The sequence below is a fragment of the Eucyclogobius newberryi genome, unplaced genomic scaffold (genome assembly GCF_026437365.1).
Source record: "Eucyclogobius newberryi isolate DKJ021-1_F unplaced genomic scaffold, fEucNew1.0.hap1 SCAF_21, whole genome shotgun sequence".
Classification (NCBI taxonomy): Eukaryota; Metazoa; Chordata; class Actinopteri; order Gobiiformes; family Gobiidae; genus Eucyclogobius; species Eucyclogobius newberryi.
The window spans coordinates 3766090-3785562 of record NW_027315846.1 but is presented as its reverse complement, the minus strand read 5'-3'; the positions used below and the strand labels follow the sequence as shown (position 1 = coordinate 3785562).

The window sequence follows — 19473 nt, the reverse complement described above, 5'->3', positions numbered from 1 at the left end:
AACCAAATTTACAATGTTTTTTACGCATTTGAAAAATATTTAACGATTTCGGGCGATTCATTTCTCAACTGGGAAAACAAACAAACAAACTGATGGTTACAGGGCGAGCGGCCATCAGATCTTTGCTCTTTGAATTGTTTACCTTCAGCGGGTTAAAGTTTATCTGTTTGAACCGCAGGGCATCAACTCGTCCCCGTGACGCAATCCAACCCGTCTCATGACTTTTTGGACGAGTAAAACAAACGCGACTGTTTGAGTTTGATGACGGGAGGAAAACCACTTTTAAGCTGTTTTACCTCCAGGTGAAATCATGTAAATAGAAAAGTGCCTCAGAGAAGAAGAAGACAAACAGATAAAAACTTCCGTAAATGAGAGAAAGTTACGTATTTTTGCTCTATAAAATCAAAACTTAGGGTCTAAAATGTTGACTTTTGCTCTTCCTCGCCGATGTACAAGAGGCAGGTCCACCCCAAACCTTCAGGGGGCGCTAAGCAACGCGGCCCACATCGATTAAAGGTCCTCTGACAGTCGAACGACTCATTGAACTAAAATGGAGTTAAGATGCTGTAAATATATTTGGAATGTTTCTAAAAAATATAAAAATTTTATCACAGAAATGCTAATATTTTATGTTCATAATTTCACTTTCTGTTTGTAATTGATGACGTCACTCTAGGAAATTACCCAACAAACACTGGGCAAAAACTCATTTAAAGATTTTCATTTTTATTTTAAACAGATAAAAAATATATAAGAGCGACTTTATTTTGTTGAAATAATGTTTAGAAAGTAAAATAAAGCTGATTATTTGTGTAAATTCTGCATAAACTTTGACTGCGATGAGTGTCCCTGGTGTGATGTCACTTCCTGTCACTTACCACAGCTTGTTTTGTCATATGCCACTTGGTTTACTCATGATTCCTTTCCAACACGGCACATGTTTGTGAGAAGTCTGTTTTCTTGAGTAAATGAATCACGTTTTGATGAATCATTGTCTATTTTTATAACTCAAATAAACAAAAAAAGTTCTCTTTATTGATTTCTCTCGCTATCTGAGGCGCTCTCGGGGGGCCCCCCTGGTGGCTCCGGGGCGAGTAGAGCTTGAAAGAACCAGAACTCACACAACATTTCAAAATATTGATTCAAAAAAACGGGGCGTGTCCTCTGACATGCAGCACGTGCGCGGGACGAGAGCCGCCCCCTTCAGAGACAGCCCCCCCCCCCCCTCAGAGACGCCCCCTCAGAGACAGCCCCGGACAGCCCCCCGTCCCGTGAGCACCTGAGAGCGGCACCACTGACTCCACAGCAGCCGTCACCGCGAGCCTTAGCTTTAGCATTAGCATTAGCTCCACGGTCGCTCCACGGTCGCTCCGCGGGGAAACACGGCTCTCACCGCCCACCGAGGACACTGAGGACCCCGAGGACGCCGGACACGCGAGCAACAGCCCCGCTCCACGCACAGGTCTGGACACGCGCCGAGCCCACGCGTGACACTCTCGCGTTTGGATCTTTTCACGCGCTTCAGTCTAACCCGAGCCCCGCGCCATCCTCTCCTCTCTCTCTGTCCCCGCGAGCAGCGCGCGGACCCCGACATGTCGAGCCCGAAGAAGAGCGCGCTCCGGGAGGCGTCGCACCAGATCATCGCCGGTGGATCTGCCGGTGAGTCTGACACACGGCCGGTTACGTGCGTAAAGTGTGCGTAAAGTGTTCATAAAGAGTGAATAAAGTCTGTATAAATTGTGCGTAAAGAGTGCGTAGAGTGTGCGTAAAGAGTGTATAAAGTCTGCATAAAGAGTGCGTAGAGAGTGTATAAAGTCTGCATAAAGAGTGTATAAAGTCTGCATGAAGAGTGTATGAAGTCTGCATAAAGAGTGCATAAAGTGTGCGTAAAGAGTGTATAAAGTCTGAATAAAGTGTGCGTAAAGAGTGTATAAAGTCTGCATAAAGAGTGCTTAAAGAGTGTATAAAGTCTGCATAAAGAGTGCTTAAAGAGTGTATAAAGTCTGCATAAAGAGTGCGTAGAGAGTGTATAAAGTCTGCATAAAGAGTGTATAAAGTCTGCATGAAGAGTGTATGAAGTCTGCATAAAGAGTGCATAAAGTGTGCGTAAAGAGTGTATAAAGTCTGAATAAAGTGTGCGTAAAGAGTGTATAAAGTGCGTAAAGAGTGCGTAGAGAGTGCGTAAAGTGTGCGTAAAAGAGTGTATAAAGTCTGCATAAAGAGTGCGTAAAGAGTGTATAAAGTCTGCATAAAGAGTGCGTAGAGAGTGTATAAAGTCTGCATAGAGAGTGTATGAAGTCTGCATAAAGAGTGCGTAGAGAGTGCGTAAAGAGTGTAAAAAGTCTGCATAAAGAGTGCGTAGAGAGTGCGTAGAGTGTGCGTAAAGAGTGTATAAAGTCTGCATAAAGTGTGCGTAAAGAGTGTATAAAGTCTGCATAAAGTGTGCGTAAAGAGTGTATAAAGTCTGCATAAAGAGTGCGTAAAGAGTGTATAAAGTCTGCATAAAGAGTGTATAAAGTCTGCATAAAGAGTGTATGAAGTCTGCATAAAGAGTGCGTAGAGTGTGCGTAAAGAGTGTATAAAGTCTGCATAAAGTGTGCGTAAAGAGTGTATAAAGTCTGCATAAAGAGTGCGTAGAGAGTGTATAAAGTCTGCATAAAGAGTGCGTAAAGAGTGTATAAAGTCTGCATAAAGAGTGCGTAAAGAGTGTATAAAGTCTGCATAAAGAGTGTATAAAGTCTGCATAAAGAGTGTATGAAGTCTGCATAAAGAGTGCGTAGAGTGTGCGTAAAGAGTGTATAAAGTCTGCATAAAGAGTGCGTAGAGAGTGTATAAAGTCTGCATAAAGAGTGTATAAAGTCTGCATAAAGAGTGTATGAAGTCTGCATAAAGAGTGCGTAGAGTGTGCGTAAAGAGTGTATAAAGTCTGCATAAAGTGTGCGTAAAGAGTGTATAAAGTCTGCATAAATTGTGCGTAAAGAGTGTATAAAGTGTGCGTAGAGTGTGCGTAAAGAGTGTATAAAGTCTGCATAAAGTGTGCGTAAAGTGTGCGTAAAGTGTGCGTAAAGTGTTCATAAAGAGTGAATAAAGTCTGTATAAATTGTGCGTAAAGAGTGCGTAGAGTGTGCGTAAAGAGTGTATAAAGTCTGCATAAAGTGTGCGTAAAGAGTGCGTAAAGTGTGCGTAAAGAGTGCGTAAAGTGTGCGTAAAGAGTGTATAAAGTCTGCATAAAGAGTGCGTAGAGTGTATAAAGTCTGCATGAAGTGTGCGTAAAGAGTGTATAAAGTGTGCGTAAAGAGTGCGTAGAGAGTGCGTAAAGTGTGCGTAAATAGTGTATAAAGTCTGCATAAAGAGTGCGTAAAGTGTGTATAAAGTCTGCATAAAGAGTGCGTAGAGTGTATAAAGTCTGCATAAAGTCTGCGTAAAGAGTGTATAAAGTCTGCATAAAGAGTGCGTAAAGAGTGCGTAAAGTGTGCGTAAAGAGTGCATAAAGAGTCTATAAAGTCTGCGTAAAGAGTGCGTAGAGAGTGTATAAAGTCTGCATAAATTGTGCGTAAAGTGTGCGTAAAGAGTGTATAAAGTGTGCATAAAGTGTACGTGAAGAGTGTATAAAGTCTGCATAAATTGTGCGTAGAGAGTGCGTAAAGAGTGTATAAAGTGTGCATAAAGTGTACGTGAAGAGTGTATAAAGTCTGCATAAAGAGTGCGTAGAGAGTGCGTAAAGTGTGCGTAAAGAGTTTATAATGTCTGCATAAAGAGTCCGTAGAGAGTGCGTAAAGTGTGCGTAAAGAGTGTATAAAGTCTGCATAAAGAGTGCGTAGAGAGTGCGTAAAGAGTGCGTAAAGAGTGTATAAAGTGTGCGTAAAGAGTGCATGGAGAGTGTATAAAGTCTGCATAGAGAGTGTACGAAGTCTGCATAAAGAGTGCGTAGAGAGTGCGTAAAGTGTGCGTAAAGAGTGCAAAAAGTCTGCATAAAGAGTGCGTAGAGAGTGCGTAGAGTGTGCGTAAAGAGTGTATAAAGTCTGCATAAAGTGTGCGTAAAGAGTGTATAAAGTCTGCATAAATTGTGCGTAAAGAGTGTATAAAGTGTGCGTAAAGTGTCCATAAAGAGTGAATAAAGTCTGTATAAATTGTGCGTAAAGAGTGCGTAGAGTGTGCGTAAAGAGTGTATAAAGTCTGCATAAAGTGTGCGTAAAGAGTGCGTAGAGAGTGCGTAAAGTGTGCGTAAAGAGTGTATAAAGTCTGCATAAAGAGCGCGTAAAGAGTGTATAAAGTCTGCATAAAGAGTGCGTAGAGAGTGTATAAAGTCTGCATAAAGAGTGTATAAAGTCTGCATGAAGAGTGTATGAAGTCTGCATAAAGAGTGCATAGAGTGTGCATAAAGAGTGTATAAAGTCTGCATAAAGTGTGCGTAAAGAGTGTATAAAGTCTGAATAAAGTGTGCGTAAAGAGTGTATAAAGTGTGTGTAAAGAGTGCGTAGAGAGTGCGTAAAGTGTGCGTAAAGAGTGTATAAAGTCTGCATAAAGAGTGCGTAAAGAGTGTATAAAGTCTGCATAAAGAGTGCGTAGAGAGTGTATAAAGTCTGCATAGAGAGTGTATGAAGTCTGCATAAAGAGTGCGTAGAGAGTGCGTAAAGTGTGCGTAAAGAGTGTAAAAAGTCTGCATAAAGAGTGCGTAAAGAGTGTATAAAGTCTGCATAAATTGTGCGTAAAGAGTGTATAAAGTGTGCGTAAAGAGTGCGTAGAGAGTGCGTAAAGTGTGCGTTAAGAGTGTATAAAGTCTGCATAAAGAGTGTGTTAAGAGTGTATAAAGTCTGCATAAAGAGTGCGTAGAGTGTATAAAGTCTGCATAAAGAGTGCGTTAAGAGTGTATAAAGTCTGCATAAAGAGTGCGTAGAGAGTGTATAAAGTCTGCATAAAGAATGCGTAGAGAGTGTGTAAAGTGTGCGTAAAGAGTGCGTAAAGTGTGCGTAAAGAGTGTATAAAGTCTGCATGAAGTGTTCGTAAAGAGTGTATAAAGAGTGCGTAAAGAGTGCGTAGAGAGTGCGTAAAGTGTGTATAAAGTCTGCATAAAGAGTGCGTAAAGTGTGTATAAAGTCTGCATAAAGAGTGCGTAGAGAGTGTATAAAGTCTGCATAAAGAGTGCGTAGAGAGTGCGTAGAGTTTGCGTAAAGAGTGTATAAAGTCTGCATAAAGGTGCGTAAAGAGTGCGTAAAGTGTGCGTAAAGAGTGCATAAAGAGTCTATAAAGTCTGCGTAAAGAGTGCGTAGAGAGTGCGTAAAGTGTGCGTAAAGAGTGTATAAAGTCTGCATAAAGAGTGCGTAGAGAGTGTATAAAGTCTGCATAAATAGTGTATGAAGTCTGCATAAAGAGTGCGTAGAGAGTGCGTAACGTGTGCGTAAAGAGTGTATAAAGTCTGCATAAAGAGTGCGTAGAGAGTGTATAAAGTCTGCATAAATTGTGCGTAAAGTGTGCGTAAAGAGTGCGTAGAGAGTACGTAAAGAGTGTATAAAGTGTGCATAAAGTGTACGTAAAGAGTGTATAAAGTGTGCGTAAAGAGTGTATAAAGTCTGCATAAAGAGTGCGTAGAGAGTGCGTAAAGTGTGCGTAAAGAGTGTATAATGTCTGCATAAAGAGTCCGTAGAGAGTGCGTAAAGTGTGCGTAAAGAGTGTATAAAGTCTGCATAAAGAGTGCGTAGAGAGTGCGTAAAGAGTGTATAAAGTCTGCATAAAGAGTGCGTAGAGTGTATAAAGTGTGCGTAAAGAGTGTATAAAGTCTGCGTAAAGAGTGCGTAAAGAGTGTAAAGTCTGTATAAAGTGTGCGTAAAGAGTGTATAAAGTCTGCGTAAAGAGTGCGTAAAGAGTGCGTAAAGTGTGCGTAAAGTGTGCATAAAGTGTGCGTAAAGAGTGCGTAAAGAGTGCGTAAAGAGTGCGTAAAGTGTGCGTAAAGTGTGCATAAAGTGTGCATAAAGTGTGCGTAAAGAGTGTAAAGTCTGTATAAAGTCTGCATAAAGAGTACGTAAAGTGTGTGTAAAGAGTGCATAAAGAGTGTAAAGTCTGTATAAAGTCTGCATAAAGAGTGCGTAAAGTGTGCGTAAAGAGTGCATAAAGAGTGTAAAAAGTCTGCATAAATTGTGTGTAGAGAGTGCGTAAAGTCTGCGTAAAGAGTGTATAAAGTCTGCATAAAGAGTACGTAAAGAGTGTATAAAGTCTGCATAAAGTGTGCGTAAAGAGTGTAAAGTGTGCGTAAAGAGTGTATAAAGTCTGCATAAAGAGTGCATAAAGAGTGCGTAAGGAGTGTATAAAGTCTGCATAAAGAGTGCGTAAAGAGTGTATAAAGTCTGCATAAAGTGTGCGTAAAGAGTATAAAGTGTGCGTAAAGAGTGTATAAAGTCTGCATAAAGTGTGCGTAAAGAGTGTATAAAGTCTGCATAAATTGTGCGTAAAGAGTGTATAAAGTGTGCGTAAAGAGTGCGTAGAGAGTGCGTAAAGTGTGCGTTAAGAGTGTATAAAGTCTGCATAAAGAGTGCGTTAAGAGTGTATAAAGTCTGCATAAAGAGTGCGTAGAGAGTGTATAAAGAGTGTATAAAGTCTGCATAAAGAGTGTATGAAGTCTGCATAAAGAATGCGTAGAGAGTGCGTAAAGTGTGCGTAAAGAGTGCGTAAAGTGTGCGTAAAGAGTGTATAAAGTCTGCATAAAGAGTGCGTAGAGTGTATAAAGTCTGCATGAAGTGTGCGTAAAGAGTGTATAAAGTGTGCGTAAAGAGTGCGTAGAGAGTGCGTAAAGTGTGCGTAAAGAGTGTATAAAGTCTGCATAAAGAGTGCGTAAAGTGTGTATAAAGTCTGCATAAAGAGTGCGTAGAGAGTGTATAAAGTCTGCGTAAAGAGTGTATAAAGTCTGCATAAAGAGTGCGTAGAGAGTGCGTAGAGTTTGCGTAAAGAGTGTATAAAGTCTGCATAAAGTGTGCGTAAAGAGTGTATAAAGTCTGCATAAAGAGTGCGTAGAGAGTGTATAAAGTCTGCATAAAGAGTGTATAAAGTCTGCATAAAGTGTGCGTAAAGAGTGTATAAAGTCTGCATAAAGAGTGCGTAGAGAGTGTATAAAGTCTGCATAAAGAGTGTATAAAGTCTGCATAAAGTGTGCGTAAAGTGTGTATAAAGTCTGCATAAAGAGTGCGTAGAGAGTGTATAAAGTCTGCATAAAGAGTGTATAAAGTCTGCATAAAGAGTGTATGAAGTCTGCATAAAGAGTGCGTAGAGTGTGCGTAAAGAGTGTATAAAGTCTGCATAAAGTGTGCGTAAAGAGTGTATAAAGTCTGCATAAAGAGTGCGTAAAGTGTGTATAAAGTCTGCATAAAGAGTGCGTAGAGAGTGTATAAAGTCTGCGTAAAGAGTGTATAAAGTCTGCATAAAGTGTGCGTAAAGAGTGTATAAAGTCTGCATAAAGAGTGCGTAGAGAGTGTATAAAGTCTGCATAAAGAGTGTATAAAGTCTGCATAAAGTGTGCGTAAAGAGTGTATAAAGTCTGCATAAAGAGTGCGTAGAGAGTGTATAAAGTCTGCATAAAGAGTGTATAAAGTCTGCATAAAGTGTGCGTAAAGTGTGTATAAAGTCTGCATAAAGAGTGCGTAGAGAGTGTATAAAGTCTGCATAAAGAGTGTATAAAGTCTGCATAAAGAGTGTATGAAGTCTGCATAAAGAGTGCGTAGAGTGTGCGTAAAGAGTGTATAAAGTCTGCATAAAGTGTGCGTAAAGAGTGTATAAAGTCTGCATAAATTGTGCGTAAAGAGTGTATAAAGTCTGCATAAAGAGTGTATAAAGTCTGCATAAAGTGTGCGTAAAGAGTGCGTAGAGTGTGCGTAAAGAGTGTATAAAGTCTGCATAAAGTGTGCGTAAAGTGTGCGTAAAGTGTGCGTAAAGTGTTCATAAAGAGTGAATAAAGTCTGTATAAATTGTGCGTAAAGAGTGCGTAGAGTGTGCGTAAAGAGTGTATAAAGTCTGCATAAAGTGTGCGTAAAGAGTGCGTAGAGAGTGCGTAAAGTGTGCGTAAAGAGTGCGTAAAGTGTGCGTAAAGAGTGTATAAAGTCTGCATAAAGAGTGCGTAGAGTGTATAAAGTCTGCATGAAGTGTGCGTAAATAGTGTATAAAGTCTGCATAAAGAGTGCGTAAAGAGTGCGTAAAGTGTGCGTAAAGAGTGCATAAAGAGTCTATAAAGTCTGCGTAAAGAGTGCGTAGAGAGTGTATAAAGTCTGCATAAATTGTGCGTAAAGTGTGCGTAAAGAGTGTATAAAGTGTGCATAAAGTGTACGTGAAGAGTGTATAAAGTCTGCATAAATTGTGCGTAGAGAGTGCGTAAAGAGTGTATAAAGTGTGCATAAAGTGTACGTGAAGAGTGTATAAAGTCTGCATAAAGAGTGCGTAGAGAGTGCGTAAAGTGTGCGTAAAGAGTGTATAATGTCTGCATAAAGAGTCCGTAGAGAGTGCGTAAAGTGTGCGTAAAGAGTGTATAAAGTCTGCATAAAGAGTGCGTAGAGAGTGCGTAAAGAGTGCGTAAAGAGTGTATAAAGTGTGCGTAAAGAGTGCGTGGAGAGTGTATAAAGTCTGCATAGAGAGTGTATGAAGTCTGCATAAAGAGTGCGTAGAGAGTGCGTAAAGTGTGCGTAAAGAGTGCAAAAAGTCTGCATAAAGAGTGCGTAGAGAGTGCGTAAAGAGTGTGCGTAAAGAGTGTATAAAGTCTGCATAAAGTGTGCGTAAAGAGTGTATAAAGTGTGCGTAAAGTGTCCATAAAGAGTGAATAAAGTCTGTATAAATTGTGCGTAAAGAGTGCGTAGAGTGTGCGTAAAGAGTGTATAAAGTCTGCATAAAGTGTGCGTAAAGTGTGCGTAAAGTGTTCATAAAGAGTGAATAAAGTCTGTATAAATTGTGCGTAAAGAGTGCGTAGAGTGTGCGTAAAGAGTGTATAAAGTCTGCATAAAGTGTGCGTAAAGAGTGCGTAGAGAGTGCGTAAAGTGTGCGTAAAGAGTGTATAAAGTCTGCATAAAGAGTGCGTAGAGAGTGTATAAAGTCTGCATAAAGAGTGTATAAAGTCTGCATAAAGAGTGTATAAAGTCTGCATGAAGAGTGTATAAAGTCTGCATAAAGAGTGTATAAAGTCTGCATGAAGAGTGTATAAAGTCTGCATAAAGAGTGTATAAAGTCTGCATGAAGAGTGTATAAAGTCTGCATAAAGAGTGTATAAAGTCTGCATGAAGAGTGTATGAAGTCTGCATAAAGAGTGTATAAAGTCTGCATAAAGTGTGCGTAAAGAGTGTATAAAGTCTGAATAAAGTGTGCGTAAAGAGTGTATAAAGTGTGTGTAAAGAGTGCGTAGAGAGTGCGTAAAGTGTGCGTAAAGAGTGTATAAAGTCTGCATAAAGAGTGCGTAAAGAGTGTATAAAGTCTGCATAAAGAGTGCGTAGAGAGTGTATAAAGTCTGCATAGAGAGTGTATGAAGTCTGCATAAAGAGTGCGTAGAGAGTGCGTAAAGTGTGCGTAAAGAGTGTAAAAAGTCTGCATAAAGAGTGCGTAAAGAGTGTATAAAGTCTGCATAAATTGTGCGTAAAGAGTGTATAAAGTGTGCGTAAAGAGTGCGTAGAGAGTGCGTAAAGTGTGCGTTAAGAGTGTATAAAGTCTGCATAAAGAGTGTGTTAAGAGTGTATAAAGTCTGCATAAAGAGTGCGTAGAGAGTGTATAAAGTCTGCATAAAGAGTGCGTTAAGAGTGTATAAAGTCTGCATAAAGAGTGCGTAGAGAGTGTATAAAGTCTGCATAAAGAATGCGTAGAGAGTGTGTAAAGTGTGCGTAAAGAGTGCGTAAAGTGTGCGTAAAGAGTGCGTAAAGTCTGCATGAAGTGTTCGTAAAGAGTGTATAAAGAGTGCGTAAAGAGTGCGTAGAGAGTGCGTAAAGTGTGCATAAAGTCTGCATAAAGAGTGCGTAAAGTGTGTATAAAGTCTGCATAAAGAGTGCGTAGAGAGTGTATAAAGTCTGCATAAAGAGTGCGTAGAGAGTGCGTAGAGTTTGCGTAAAGAGTGTATAAAGTCTGCATAAAGGTGCGTAAAGAGTGCGTAAAGTGTGCGTAAAGAGTGCATAAAGAGTCTATAAAGTCTGCGTAAAGAGTGCGTAGAGAGTGCGTAAAGTGTGCGTAAAGAGTGTATAAAGTCTGCATAAAGAGTGCGTAGAGAGTGTATAAAGTCTGCATAAATAGTGTATGAAGTCTGCATAAAGAGTGCGTAGAGAGTGCGTAACGTGTGCGTAAAGAGTGTATAAAGTCTGCATAAAGAGTGCGTAGAGAGTGTATAAAGTCTGCATAAATTGTGCGTAAAGTGTGCGTAAAGAGTGCGTAGAGAGTACGTAAAGAGTGTATAAAGTGTGCATAAAGTGTACGTAAAGAGTGTATAAAGTGTGCGTAAAGAGTGTATAAAGTCTGCATAAAGAGTGCGTAGAGAGTGCGTAAAGTGTGCGTAAAGAGTGTATAATGTCTGCATAAAGAGTCCGTAGAGAGTGCGTAAAGTGTGCGTAAAGAGTGTATAAAGTCTGCATAAAGAGTGCGTAGAGAGTGCGTAAAGAGTGCGTAAAGAGTGTATAAAGTCTGCATAAAGAGTGCGTAGAGTGTATAAAGTGTGCGTAAAGAGTGTATAAAGTCTGCGTAAAGAGTGCGTAAAGAGTGTAAAGTCTGTATAAAGTGTGCGTAAAGAGTGTACAAAGTCTGCGTAAAGAGTGCGTAAAGAGTGCGTAAAGAGTGCGTAAAGTGTGCGTAAAGTGTGCGTAAAGTGTGCGTAAAGAGTGCGTAAAGAGTGCGTAAAGAGTGCGTAAAGTGTGCGTAAAGTGTGCATAAAGTGTGCATAAAGTGTGCGTAAAGAGTGTAAAGTCTGTATAAAGTCTGCATAAAGAGTACGTAAAGTGTGTGTAAAGAGTGCATAAAGAGTGTAAAGTCTGTATAAAGTCTGCATAAAGAGTGCGTAAATTGTGTGTAAAGAGTGCATAAAGAGTGTAAAAAGTCTGCATAAATTGTGTGTAGAGAGTGCGTAAAGTCTGCGTAAAGAGTGTATAAAGTCTGCATAAAGAGTACGTAAAGAGTGTATAAAGTCTGCATAAAGTGTGCGTAAAGAGTGTAAAGTGTGCGTAAAGAGTGTATAAATTCTGCATAAAGAGTGCATAAAGAGTGCGTAAGGAGTGTATAAAGTCTGCATAAAGAGTGCGTAAAGAGTGTATAAAGTCTGCATAAAGTGTGCGTAAAGAGTATAAAGTGTGCGTAAAGAGTGTATAAAGTCTGCATAAAGTGTGCGTAAAGAGTGTATAAAGTCTGCATAAAGAGTGCGTTAAGAGTGTATAAAGTCTGCATAAAGAGTGCGTAGAGAGTGTATAAAGAGTGTATAAAGTCTGCATAAAGAGTGTATGAAGTCTGCATAAAGAATGCGTAGAGAGTGCGTAAAGTGTGCGTAAAGAGTGCGTAAAGTGTGCGTAAAGAGTGTATAAAGTCTGCATAAAGAGTGCGTAGAGTGTATAAAGTCTGCATGAAGTGTGCGTAAAGAGTGTATAAAGTGTGCGTAAAGAGTGCGTAGAGAGTGCGTAAAGTGTGCGTAAAGAGTGTATAAAGTCTGCATAAAGAGTGCGTAAAGTGTGTATAAAGTCTGCATAAAGAGTGCGTAGAGAGTGTATAAAGTCTGCGTAAAGAGTGTATAAAGTCTGCATAAAGAGTGCGTAGAGAGTGCGTAGAGTTTGCGTAAAGAGTGTATAAAGTCTGCATAAAGTGTGCGTAAAGAGTGCGTAAAGTGTGCGTAAAGAGTGCATAAAGAGTCTATAAAGTCTGCGTAAAGAGTGCGTAGAGAGTGCGTAAAGTGTGCGTAAAGAGTGTATAAAGTCTGCATAAAGAGTGCGTAGAGAGTGTATAAAGTCTGCATAAATAGTGTATGAAGTCTGCATAAAGAGTGCGTAGAGAGTGTATAAAGTCTGCATAAATTGTGCGTTAAGTGTGCGTAAAGAGTGCGTAGAGAGTACGTAAAGAGTGTATAAAGTGTGCATAAAGTGTACGTAAAGAGTGTATAAAGTGTGCGTAAAGAGTGTATAAAGTCTGCATAAAGAGTGCGTAGAGAGTGCGTAAAGTGTGCGTAAAGAGTGTATAATGTCTGCATAAAGAGTCCATAGAGAGTGCGTAAAGTGTGCGTAAAGAGTGTATAAAGTCTGCATAAAGAGTGCGTAGAGAGTGCGTAAAGAGTGCGTAAAGAGTGTATAAAGTCTGCATAAAGAGTGCGTAGAGTGTATAAAGTGTGCGTAAAGAGTGTATAAAGTCTGCGTAAAGAGTGCGTAAAGAGTGTAAAGTCTGTATAAAGTGTGCGTAAAGAGTGTATAAAGTCTGCGTAAAGAGTGCGTAAAGAGTGCGTAAAGTGTGCGTAAAGTGTGCATAAAGTGTGCATAAAGTGTGCGTAAAGAGTGTAAAGTCTGTATAAAGTCTGCATAAAGAGTACGTAAAGTGTGTGTAAAGAGTGCATAAAGAGTGTTAAATCTGTATAAAGTCTGCATAAAGAGTGCGTAAAGTGTGTGTAAAGAGTGCATAAAGAGTGTAAAAAGTCTGCATAAATTGTGTGTAGAGAGTGCGTAAAGTCTGCGTAAAGAGTGTATAAAGTCTGCATAAAGAGTACGTAAAGAGTGTATAAAGTCTGCATAAAGTGTGCGTAAAGAGTGTAAAGTGTGCGTAAAGAGTGTATAAAGTCTGCATAAAGAGTGCGTAAAGAGTGTATAAAGTGTGTATAAAGTCTGCATAAAGAGTGCATAAAGAGTGCGTAAGGAGTGTATAAAGTCTGCATAAAGAGTGCGTAAAGAGTGTATAAAGTCTGCATAAAGTGTGCGTAAAGAGTATAAAGTGTGCGTAAAGAGTGTATAAAGTCTGCATAAAGTGTGCGTAAAGAGTGTATAAAGTCTGCATAAATTGTGCGTAAAGAGTGTATAAAGTGTGCGTAAAGAGTGCGTAGAGAGTGCGTAAAGTGTGCGTTAAGAGTGTATAAAGTCTGCATAAAGAGTGCGTTAAGAGTGTATAAAGTCTGCATAAAGAGTGCGTAGAGAGTGTATAAAGAGTGTATAAAGTCTGCATAAAGAGTGTATGAAGTCTGCATAAAGAATGCGTAGAGAGTGCGTAAAGTGTGCGTAAAGAGTGCGTAAAGTGTGCGTAAAGAGTGTCTGCATAAAGAGTGCGTAGAGTGTATAAAGTCTGCATGAAGTGTGCGTAAAGAGTGTATAAAGTGTGCGTAAAGAGTGCGTAGAGAGTGCGTAAAGAGTGTATAAAGTCTGCATAAAGAGTGCGTAAAGTGTGTATAAAGTCTGCATAAAGAGTGCGTAGAGAGTGTATAAAGTCTGCGTAAAGAGTGTATAAAGTCTGCATAAAGAGTGCGTAGAGAGTGCGTAGAGTTTGCGTAAAGAGTGTATAAAGTCTGCATAAAGTGTGCGTAAAGAGTGCGTAAAGAGTGCATAAAGAGTCTATAAAGTCTGCGTAAAGAGTGCGTAGAGAGTGCGTAAAGTGTGCGTAAAGAGTGTATAAAGTCTGCATAAAGAGTGCGTAGAGAGTGTATAAAGTCTGCATAAATAGTGTATGAAGTCTGCATAAAGAGTGCGTAGAGAGTGCGTAACGTGTGCGTAAAGAGTGTATAAAGTCTGCATAAAGAGTGCGTAAAGAGTGTAAAGTCTGTATAAAGTGTGCGTAAAGAGTGTATAAAGTCTGCGTAAAGAGTGCGTAAAGAGTGCGTAAAGTTTGCGTAAAGTGTGCGTAAAGAGTGCGTAAAGAGTGCGTAAAGAGTGCGTAAAGTGTGCGTAAAGTGTGCATAAAGTGTGCGTAAAGAGTGTAAAGTCTGTATAAAGTCTGCATAAAGAGTACGTAAAGTGTGTGTAAAGAGTGCATAAAGAGTGTAAAGTCTGTATAAAGTCTGCATAAAGAGTGCGTAGAGAGTGCGTAACGTGTGCGTAAAGAGTGTATAAAGTCTGCATAAAGAGTGCGTAGAGAGTGTATAAAGTCTGCATAAATTGTGCGTTAAGTGTGCGTAAAGAGTGCGTAGAGAGTACGTAAAGAGTGTATAAAGTGTGCATAAAGTGTACGTAAAGAGTGTATAAAGTGTGCGTAAAGAGTGTATAAAGTCTGCATAAAGAGTGCGTAGAGAGTGCGTAAAGTGTGCGTAAAGAGTGTATAATGTCTGCATAAAGAGTCCATAGAGAGTGCGTAAAGTGTGCGTAAAGAGTGTATAAAGTCTGCATAAAGAGTGCGTAGAGAGTGCGTAAAGAGTGCGTAAAGAGTGTATAAAGTCTGCATAAAGAGTGCGTAGAGTGTATAAAGTGTGCGTAAAGAGTGTATAAAGTCTGCGTAAAGAGTGCGTAAAGAGTGTAAAGTCTGTATAAAGTGTGCGTAAAGAGTGTATAAAGTCTGCGTAAAGAGTGCGTAAAGAGTGCGTAAAGTGTGCGTAAAGTGTGCATAAAGTGTGCATAAAGTGTGCGTAAAGAGTGCGTAAAGAGTGCGTAAAGTGTGCATAAAGTGTGCATAAAGTGTGCGTAAAGAGTGTAAAGTCTGTATAAAGTCTGCATAAAGAGTACGTAAAGTGTGTGTAAAGAGTGCATAAAGAGTGTAAAGTCTGTATAAAGTCTGCATAAAGAGTGCGTAAAGTGTGTGTAAAGAGTGCATAAAGAGTGTAAAAAGTCTGCATAAATTGTGTGTAGAGAGTGCGTAAAGTCTGCGTAAAGAGTGTATAAAGTCTGCATAAAGAGTACGTAAAGAGTGTATAAAGTCTGCATAAAGTGTGCGTAAAGAGTGTAAAGTGTGCGTAAAGAGTGTATAAAGTCTGCATAAAGAGTGCGTAAAGAGTGTATAAAGTGTGTATAAAGTCTGCATAAAGAGTGCATAAAGAGTGCGTAAGGAGTGTATAAAGTCTGCATAAAGAGTGCGTAAAGAGTGTATAAAGTCTGCATAAAGTGTGCGTAAAGAGTATAAAGTGTGCGTAAAGAGTGTATAAAGTCTGCATAAAGTGTGCGTAAAGAGTGTATAAAGTCTGCATAAATTGTGCGTAAAGAGTGTATAAAGTGTGCGTAAAGAGTGCGTAGAGAGTGCGTAAAGTGTGCGTTAAGAGTGTATAAAGTCTGCATAAAGAGTGCGTTAAGAGTGTATAAAGTCTGCATAAAGAGTGCGTAGAGAGTGTATAAAGAGTGTATAAAGTCTGCATAAAGAGTGTATGAAGTCTGCATAAAGAATGCGTAGAGAGTGCGTAAAGTGTGCGTAAAGAGTGCGTAAAGTGTGCGTAAAGAGTGTCTGCATAAAGAGTGCGTAGAGTGTATAAAGTCTGCATGAAGTGTGCGTAAAGAGTGTATAAAGTGTGCGTAAAGAGTGCGTAGAGAGTGCGTAAAGTGTGCGTAAAGAGTGTATAAAGTCTGCATAAAGAGTGCGTAAAGTGTGTATAAAGTCTGCATAAAGAGTGCGTAGAGAGTGCGTAAAGAGTGCGTAAAGAGTGCGTAAAGAGTGTATAAAGTGTGCGTAAAGAGTGCGTGGAGAGTGTATAAAGTCTGCATAGAGAGTGTATGAAGTCTGCATAAAGAGTGCGTAGAGAGTGCGTAGAGTGTGCGTAAAGAGTGTATAAAGTCTGCATAAAGTGTGCGTAAAGAGTGTATAAAGTCTGCATAAATTGTGCGTAAAGAGTGTATAAAGTGTGCGTAAAGTGTCCATAAAGAGTGAATAAAGTCTGTATAAATTGTGCGTAAAGAGTGCGTAGAGTGTGCGTAAAGAGTGTATAAAGTCTGCATAAAGTGTGCGTAAAGTGTGCGTAAAGTGTTCATAAAGAGTGAATAAAGTCTGTATAAATTGTGCGTAAAGAGTGCGTAGAGTGTGCGTAAAGTGTATAAAGTCTGCATAAAGTGTGCGTAAAGAGTGCGTAGAGAGTGCGTAAAGTGTGCGTAAAGAGTGTATAAAGTCTGCATAAAGAGTGCGTAAAGAGTGTATAAAGTCTGCATAAAGAGTGCGTAGAGAGTGTATAAAGTCTGCATAAAGAGTGTATAAAGTCTGCATGAAGAGTGTATGAAGTCTGCATAAAGAGTGCATAGAGTGTGCATAAAGAGTGTATAAAGTCTGCATAAAGTGTGCGTAAAGAGTGTATAAAGTCTGAATAAAGTGTGCGTAAAGAGTGTATAAAGTGTGTGTAAAGAGTGCGTAGAGAGTGCGTGAAGTGTGCGTAAAGAGTGTATAAAGTCTGCATAAAGAGTGCGTAAAGAGTGTATAAAGTCTGCATAAAGAGTGCGTAGAGAGTGTATAAAGTCTGCATAGAGAGTGTATGAAGTCTGCATAAAGAGTGCGTAGAGAGTGCGTAAAGTGTGCGTAAAGAGTGTAAAAAGTCTGCATAAAGAGTGCGTAAAGAGTGTATAAAGTCTGCATAAATTGTGCGTAAAGAGTGTATAAAGTGTGCGTAAAGAGTGCGTAGAGAGTGCGTAAAGTGTGCGTTAAGAGTGTATAAAGTCTGCATAAAGAGTGCGTAAAGAGTGTATAAAGTCTGCATAAAGAGTGCGTAGAGAGTGTATAAAGTCTGCATAAAGAGTGTATAAAGTCTGCATGAAGAGTGTATGAAGTCTGCATAAAGAGTGCATAGAGTGTGCATAAAGAGTGTATAAAGTCTGCATAAAGTGTGCGTAAAGAGTGTATAAAGTCTGAATAAAGTGTGCGTAAAGAGTGTATAAAGTGTGTGTAAAGAGTGCGTAGAGAGTGCGTAAAGTGTGCGTAAAGAGTGTATAAAGTCTGCATAAAGAGTGCGTAAAGAGTGTATAAAGTCTGCATAAAGAGTGCGTAGAGAGTGTATAAAGTCTGCATAGAGAGTGTATGAAGTCTGCATAAAGAGTGCGTAGAGAGTGCGTAAAGTGTGCGTAAAGAGTGTAAAAAGTCTGCATAAAGAGTGCGTAAAGAGTGTATAAAGTCTGCATAAATTGTGCGTAAAGAGTGTATAAAGTGTGCGTAAAGAGTGCGTAGAGAGTGCGTAAAGTGTGCGTTAAGAGTGTATAAAGTCTGCATAAAGAGTGTGTTAAGAGTGTATAAAGTCTGCATAAAGAGTGCGTAGAGAGTGTATAAAGTCTGCATAAAGAGTGCGTTAAGAGTGTATAAAGTCTGCATAAAGAGTGCGTAGAGAGTGTATAAAGTCTGCATAAAGAATGCGTAGAGAGTGTGTAAAGTGTGCGTAAAGAGTGCGTAAAGTGTGCGTAAAGAGTGTATAAAGTCTGCATGAAGTGTTCGTAAAGAGTGTATAAAGAGTGCGTAAAGAGTGCGTAGAGAGTGCGTAAAGTGTGTATAAAGTCTGCATAAAGAGTGCGTAAAGTGTGTATAAAGTCTGCATAAAGAGTGCGTAGAGAGTGTATAAAGTCTGCATAAAGAGTGCGTAGAGAGTGCGTAGAGTTTGCGTAAAGAGTGTATAAAGTCTGCATAAAGGTGCGTAAAGAGTGCGTAAAGTGTGCGTAAAGAGTGCATAAAGAGTCTATAAAGTCTGCGTAAAGAGTGCGTAGAGAGTGCGTAAAGTGTGCGTAAAGAGTGTATAAAGTCTGCATAAAGAGTGCGTAGAGAGTGTATAAAGTCTGCATAGTGTATGAAGTCTGCATAAAGAGTGCGTAGAGAGTGCGTAACGTGTGCGTAAAGAGTGTATAAAGTCTGCATAAAGAGTGCGTAGAGAGTGTATAAAGTCTGCATAAATTGTGCGTAAAGTGTGCGTAAAGAGTGCGTAGAGAGTACGTAAAGAGTGTATAAAGTGTGCATAAAGTGTACGTAAAGAGTGTATAAAGTGTGCGTAAAGAGTGTATAAAGTCTGCATAAAGAGTGCGTAGAGAGTGCGTAAAGTGTGCGTAAAGAGTGTATAATGTCTGCATAAAGAGTGCGTAGAGAGTGCGTAAAGTGTGCGTAAAGAGTGTATAATGTCTGCATAAAGAGTCCGTAGAGAGTGCGTAAAGTGTGCGTAAAGAGTGTATAAAGTCTGCATAAAGAGTGCGTAGAGAGTGCGTAAAGAGTGCGTAAAGAGTGTATAAAGTCTGCATAAAGAGTGCGTAGAGTGTATAAAGTGTGCGTAAAGAGTGTATAAAGTCTGCGTAAAGAGTGCGTAAAGAGTGTAAAGTCTGTATAAAGTGTGCGTAAAGAGTGTATAAAGTCTGCGTAAAGAGTGCGTAAAGAGTGCGTAAAGTGTGCGTAAAGTGTGCGTAAAGTGTGCGTAAAGAGTGCGTAAAGAGTGCGTAAAGTGTGCGTAAAGTGTGCATAAAGTGTGCATAAAGTGTGCGTAAAGAGTGTAAAGTCTGTATAAAGTCTGCATAAAGAGTGCGTAAATTGTGTGTAAAGAGTGCATAAAGAGTGTAAAAAGTCTGCATAAATTGTGTGTAGAGAGTGCGTAAAGTCTGCGTAAAGAGTGTATAAAGTCTGCATAAAGAGTACGTAAAGAGTGTATAAAGTCTGCATAAAGAGTGCGTAAAGAGTGTAAAGTGTGCGTAAAGAGTGTATAAAGTCTGCATAAAGAGTGCGTAAAGAGTGTATAAAGTCTGCATAAAGAGTGCGTAGAGAGTGTATAAAGTCTGCATAGAGAGTGTATGAAGTCTGCATAAAGAGTGCGTAGAGAGTGCGTAAAGTGTGCGTAAAGAGTGTAAAAAGTCTGCATAAAGAGTGCGTAAAGAGTGTATAAAGTCTGCATAAATTGTGCGTAAAGAGTGTATAAAGTGTGCGTAAAGAGTGCGTAGAGAGTGCGTAAAGTGTGCGTTAAGAGTGTATAAAGTCTGCATAAAGAGTGCGTAAAGAGTGTATAAAGTCTGCATAAAGAGTGCGTAGAGAGTGTATAAAGTCTGCATAAAGAGTGTATAAAGTCTGCATGAAGAGTGTATGAAGTCTGCATAAAGAGTGCATAGAGTGTGCATAAAGAGTGTATAAAGTCTGCATAAAGTGTGCGTAAAGAGTGTATAAAGTCTGAATAAAGTGTGCGTAAAGAGTGTATAAAGTGTGTGTAAAGAGTGCGTAGAGAGTGCGTAAAGTGTGCGTAAAGAGTGTATAAAGTCTGCATAAAGAGTGCGTAAAGAGTGTATAAAGTCTGCATAAAGAGTGCGTAGAGAGTGTATAAAGTCTGCATAGAGAGTGTATGAAGTCTGCATAAAGAGTGCGTAGAGAGTGCGTAAAGTGTGCGTAAAGAGTGTAAAAAGTCTGCATAAAGAGTGCGTAAAGAGTGTATAAAGTCTGCATAAATTGTGCGTAAAGAGTGTATAAAGTGTGCGTAAAGAGTGCGTAGAGAGTGCGTAAAGTGTGCGTTAAGAGTGTATAAAGTCTGCATAAAGAGTGTGTTAAGAGTGTATAAAGTCTGCATAAAGAGTGCGTAGAGAGTGTATAAAGTCTGCATAAAGAGTGCGTTAAGAGTGTATAAAGTCTGCATAAAGAGTGCGTAGAGAGTGTATAAAGTCTGCATAAAGAATG

The 19473-nt window shown here is 39.5% G+C and overlaps 1 protein-coding gene across 1 annotated transcript in view; it reads left to right on the top strand.

The window, feature by feature from the left end:
• Positions 1-1592: 1592 nt before the first annotated feature.
• Positions 1593-19473, top strand: part of slc25a21 (solute carrier family 25 member 21) — a 231495-nt gene continuing 213614 nt past the window's right edge. The window contains exon 1 of the mRNA XM_072457582.1: positions 1593-1659. Coding sequence (XP_072313683.1) covers positions 1593-1659 — 67 coding nt within the window. The remainder of the gene's footprint in view (positions 1660-19473) is intronic.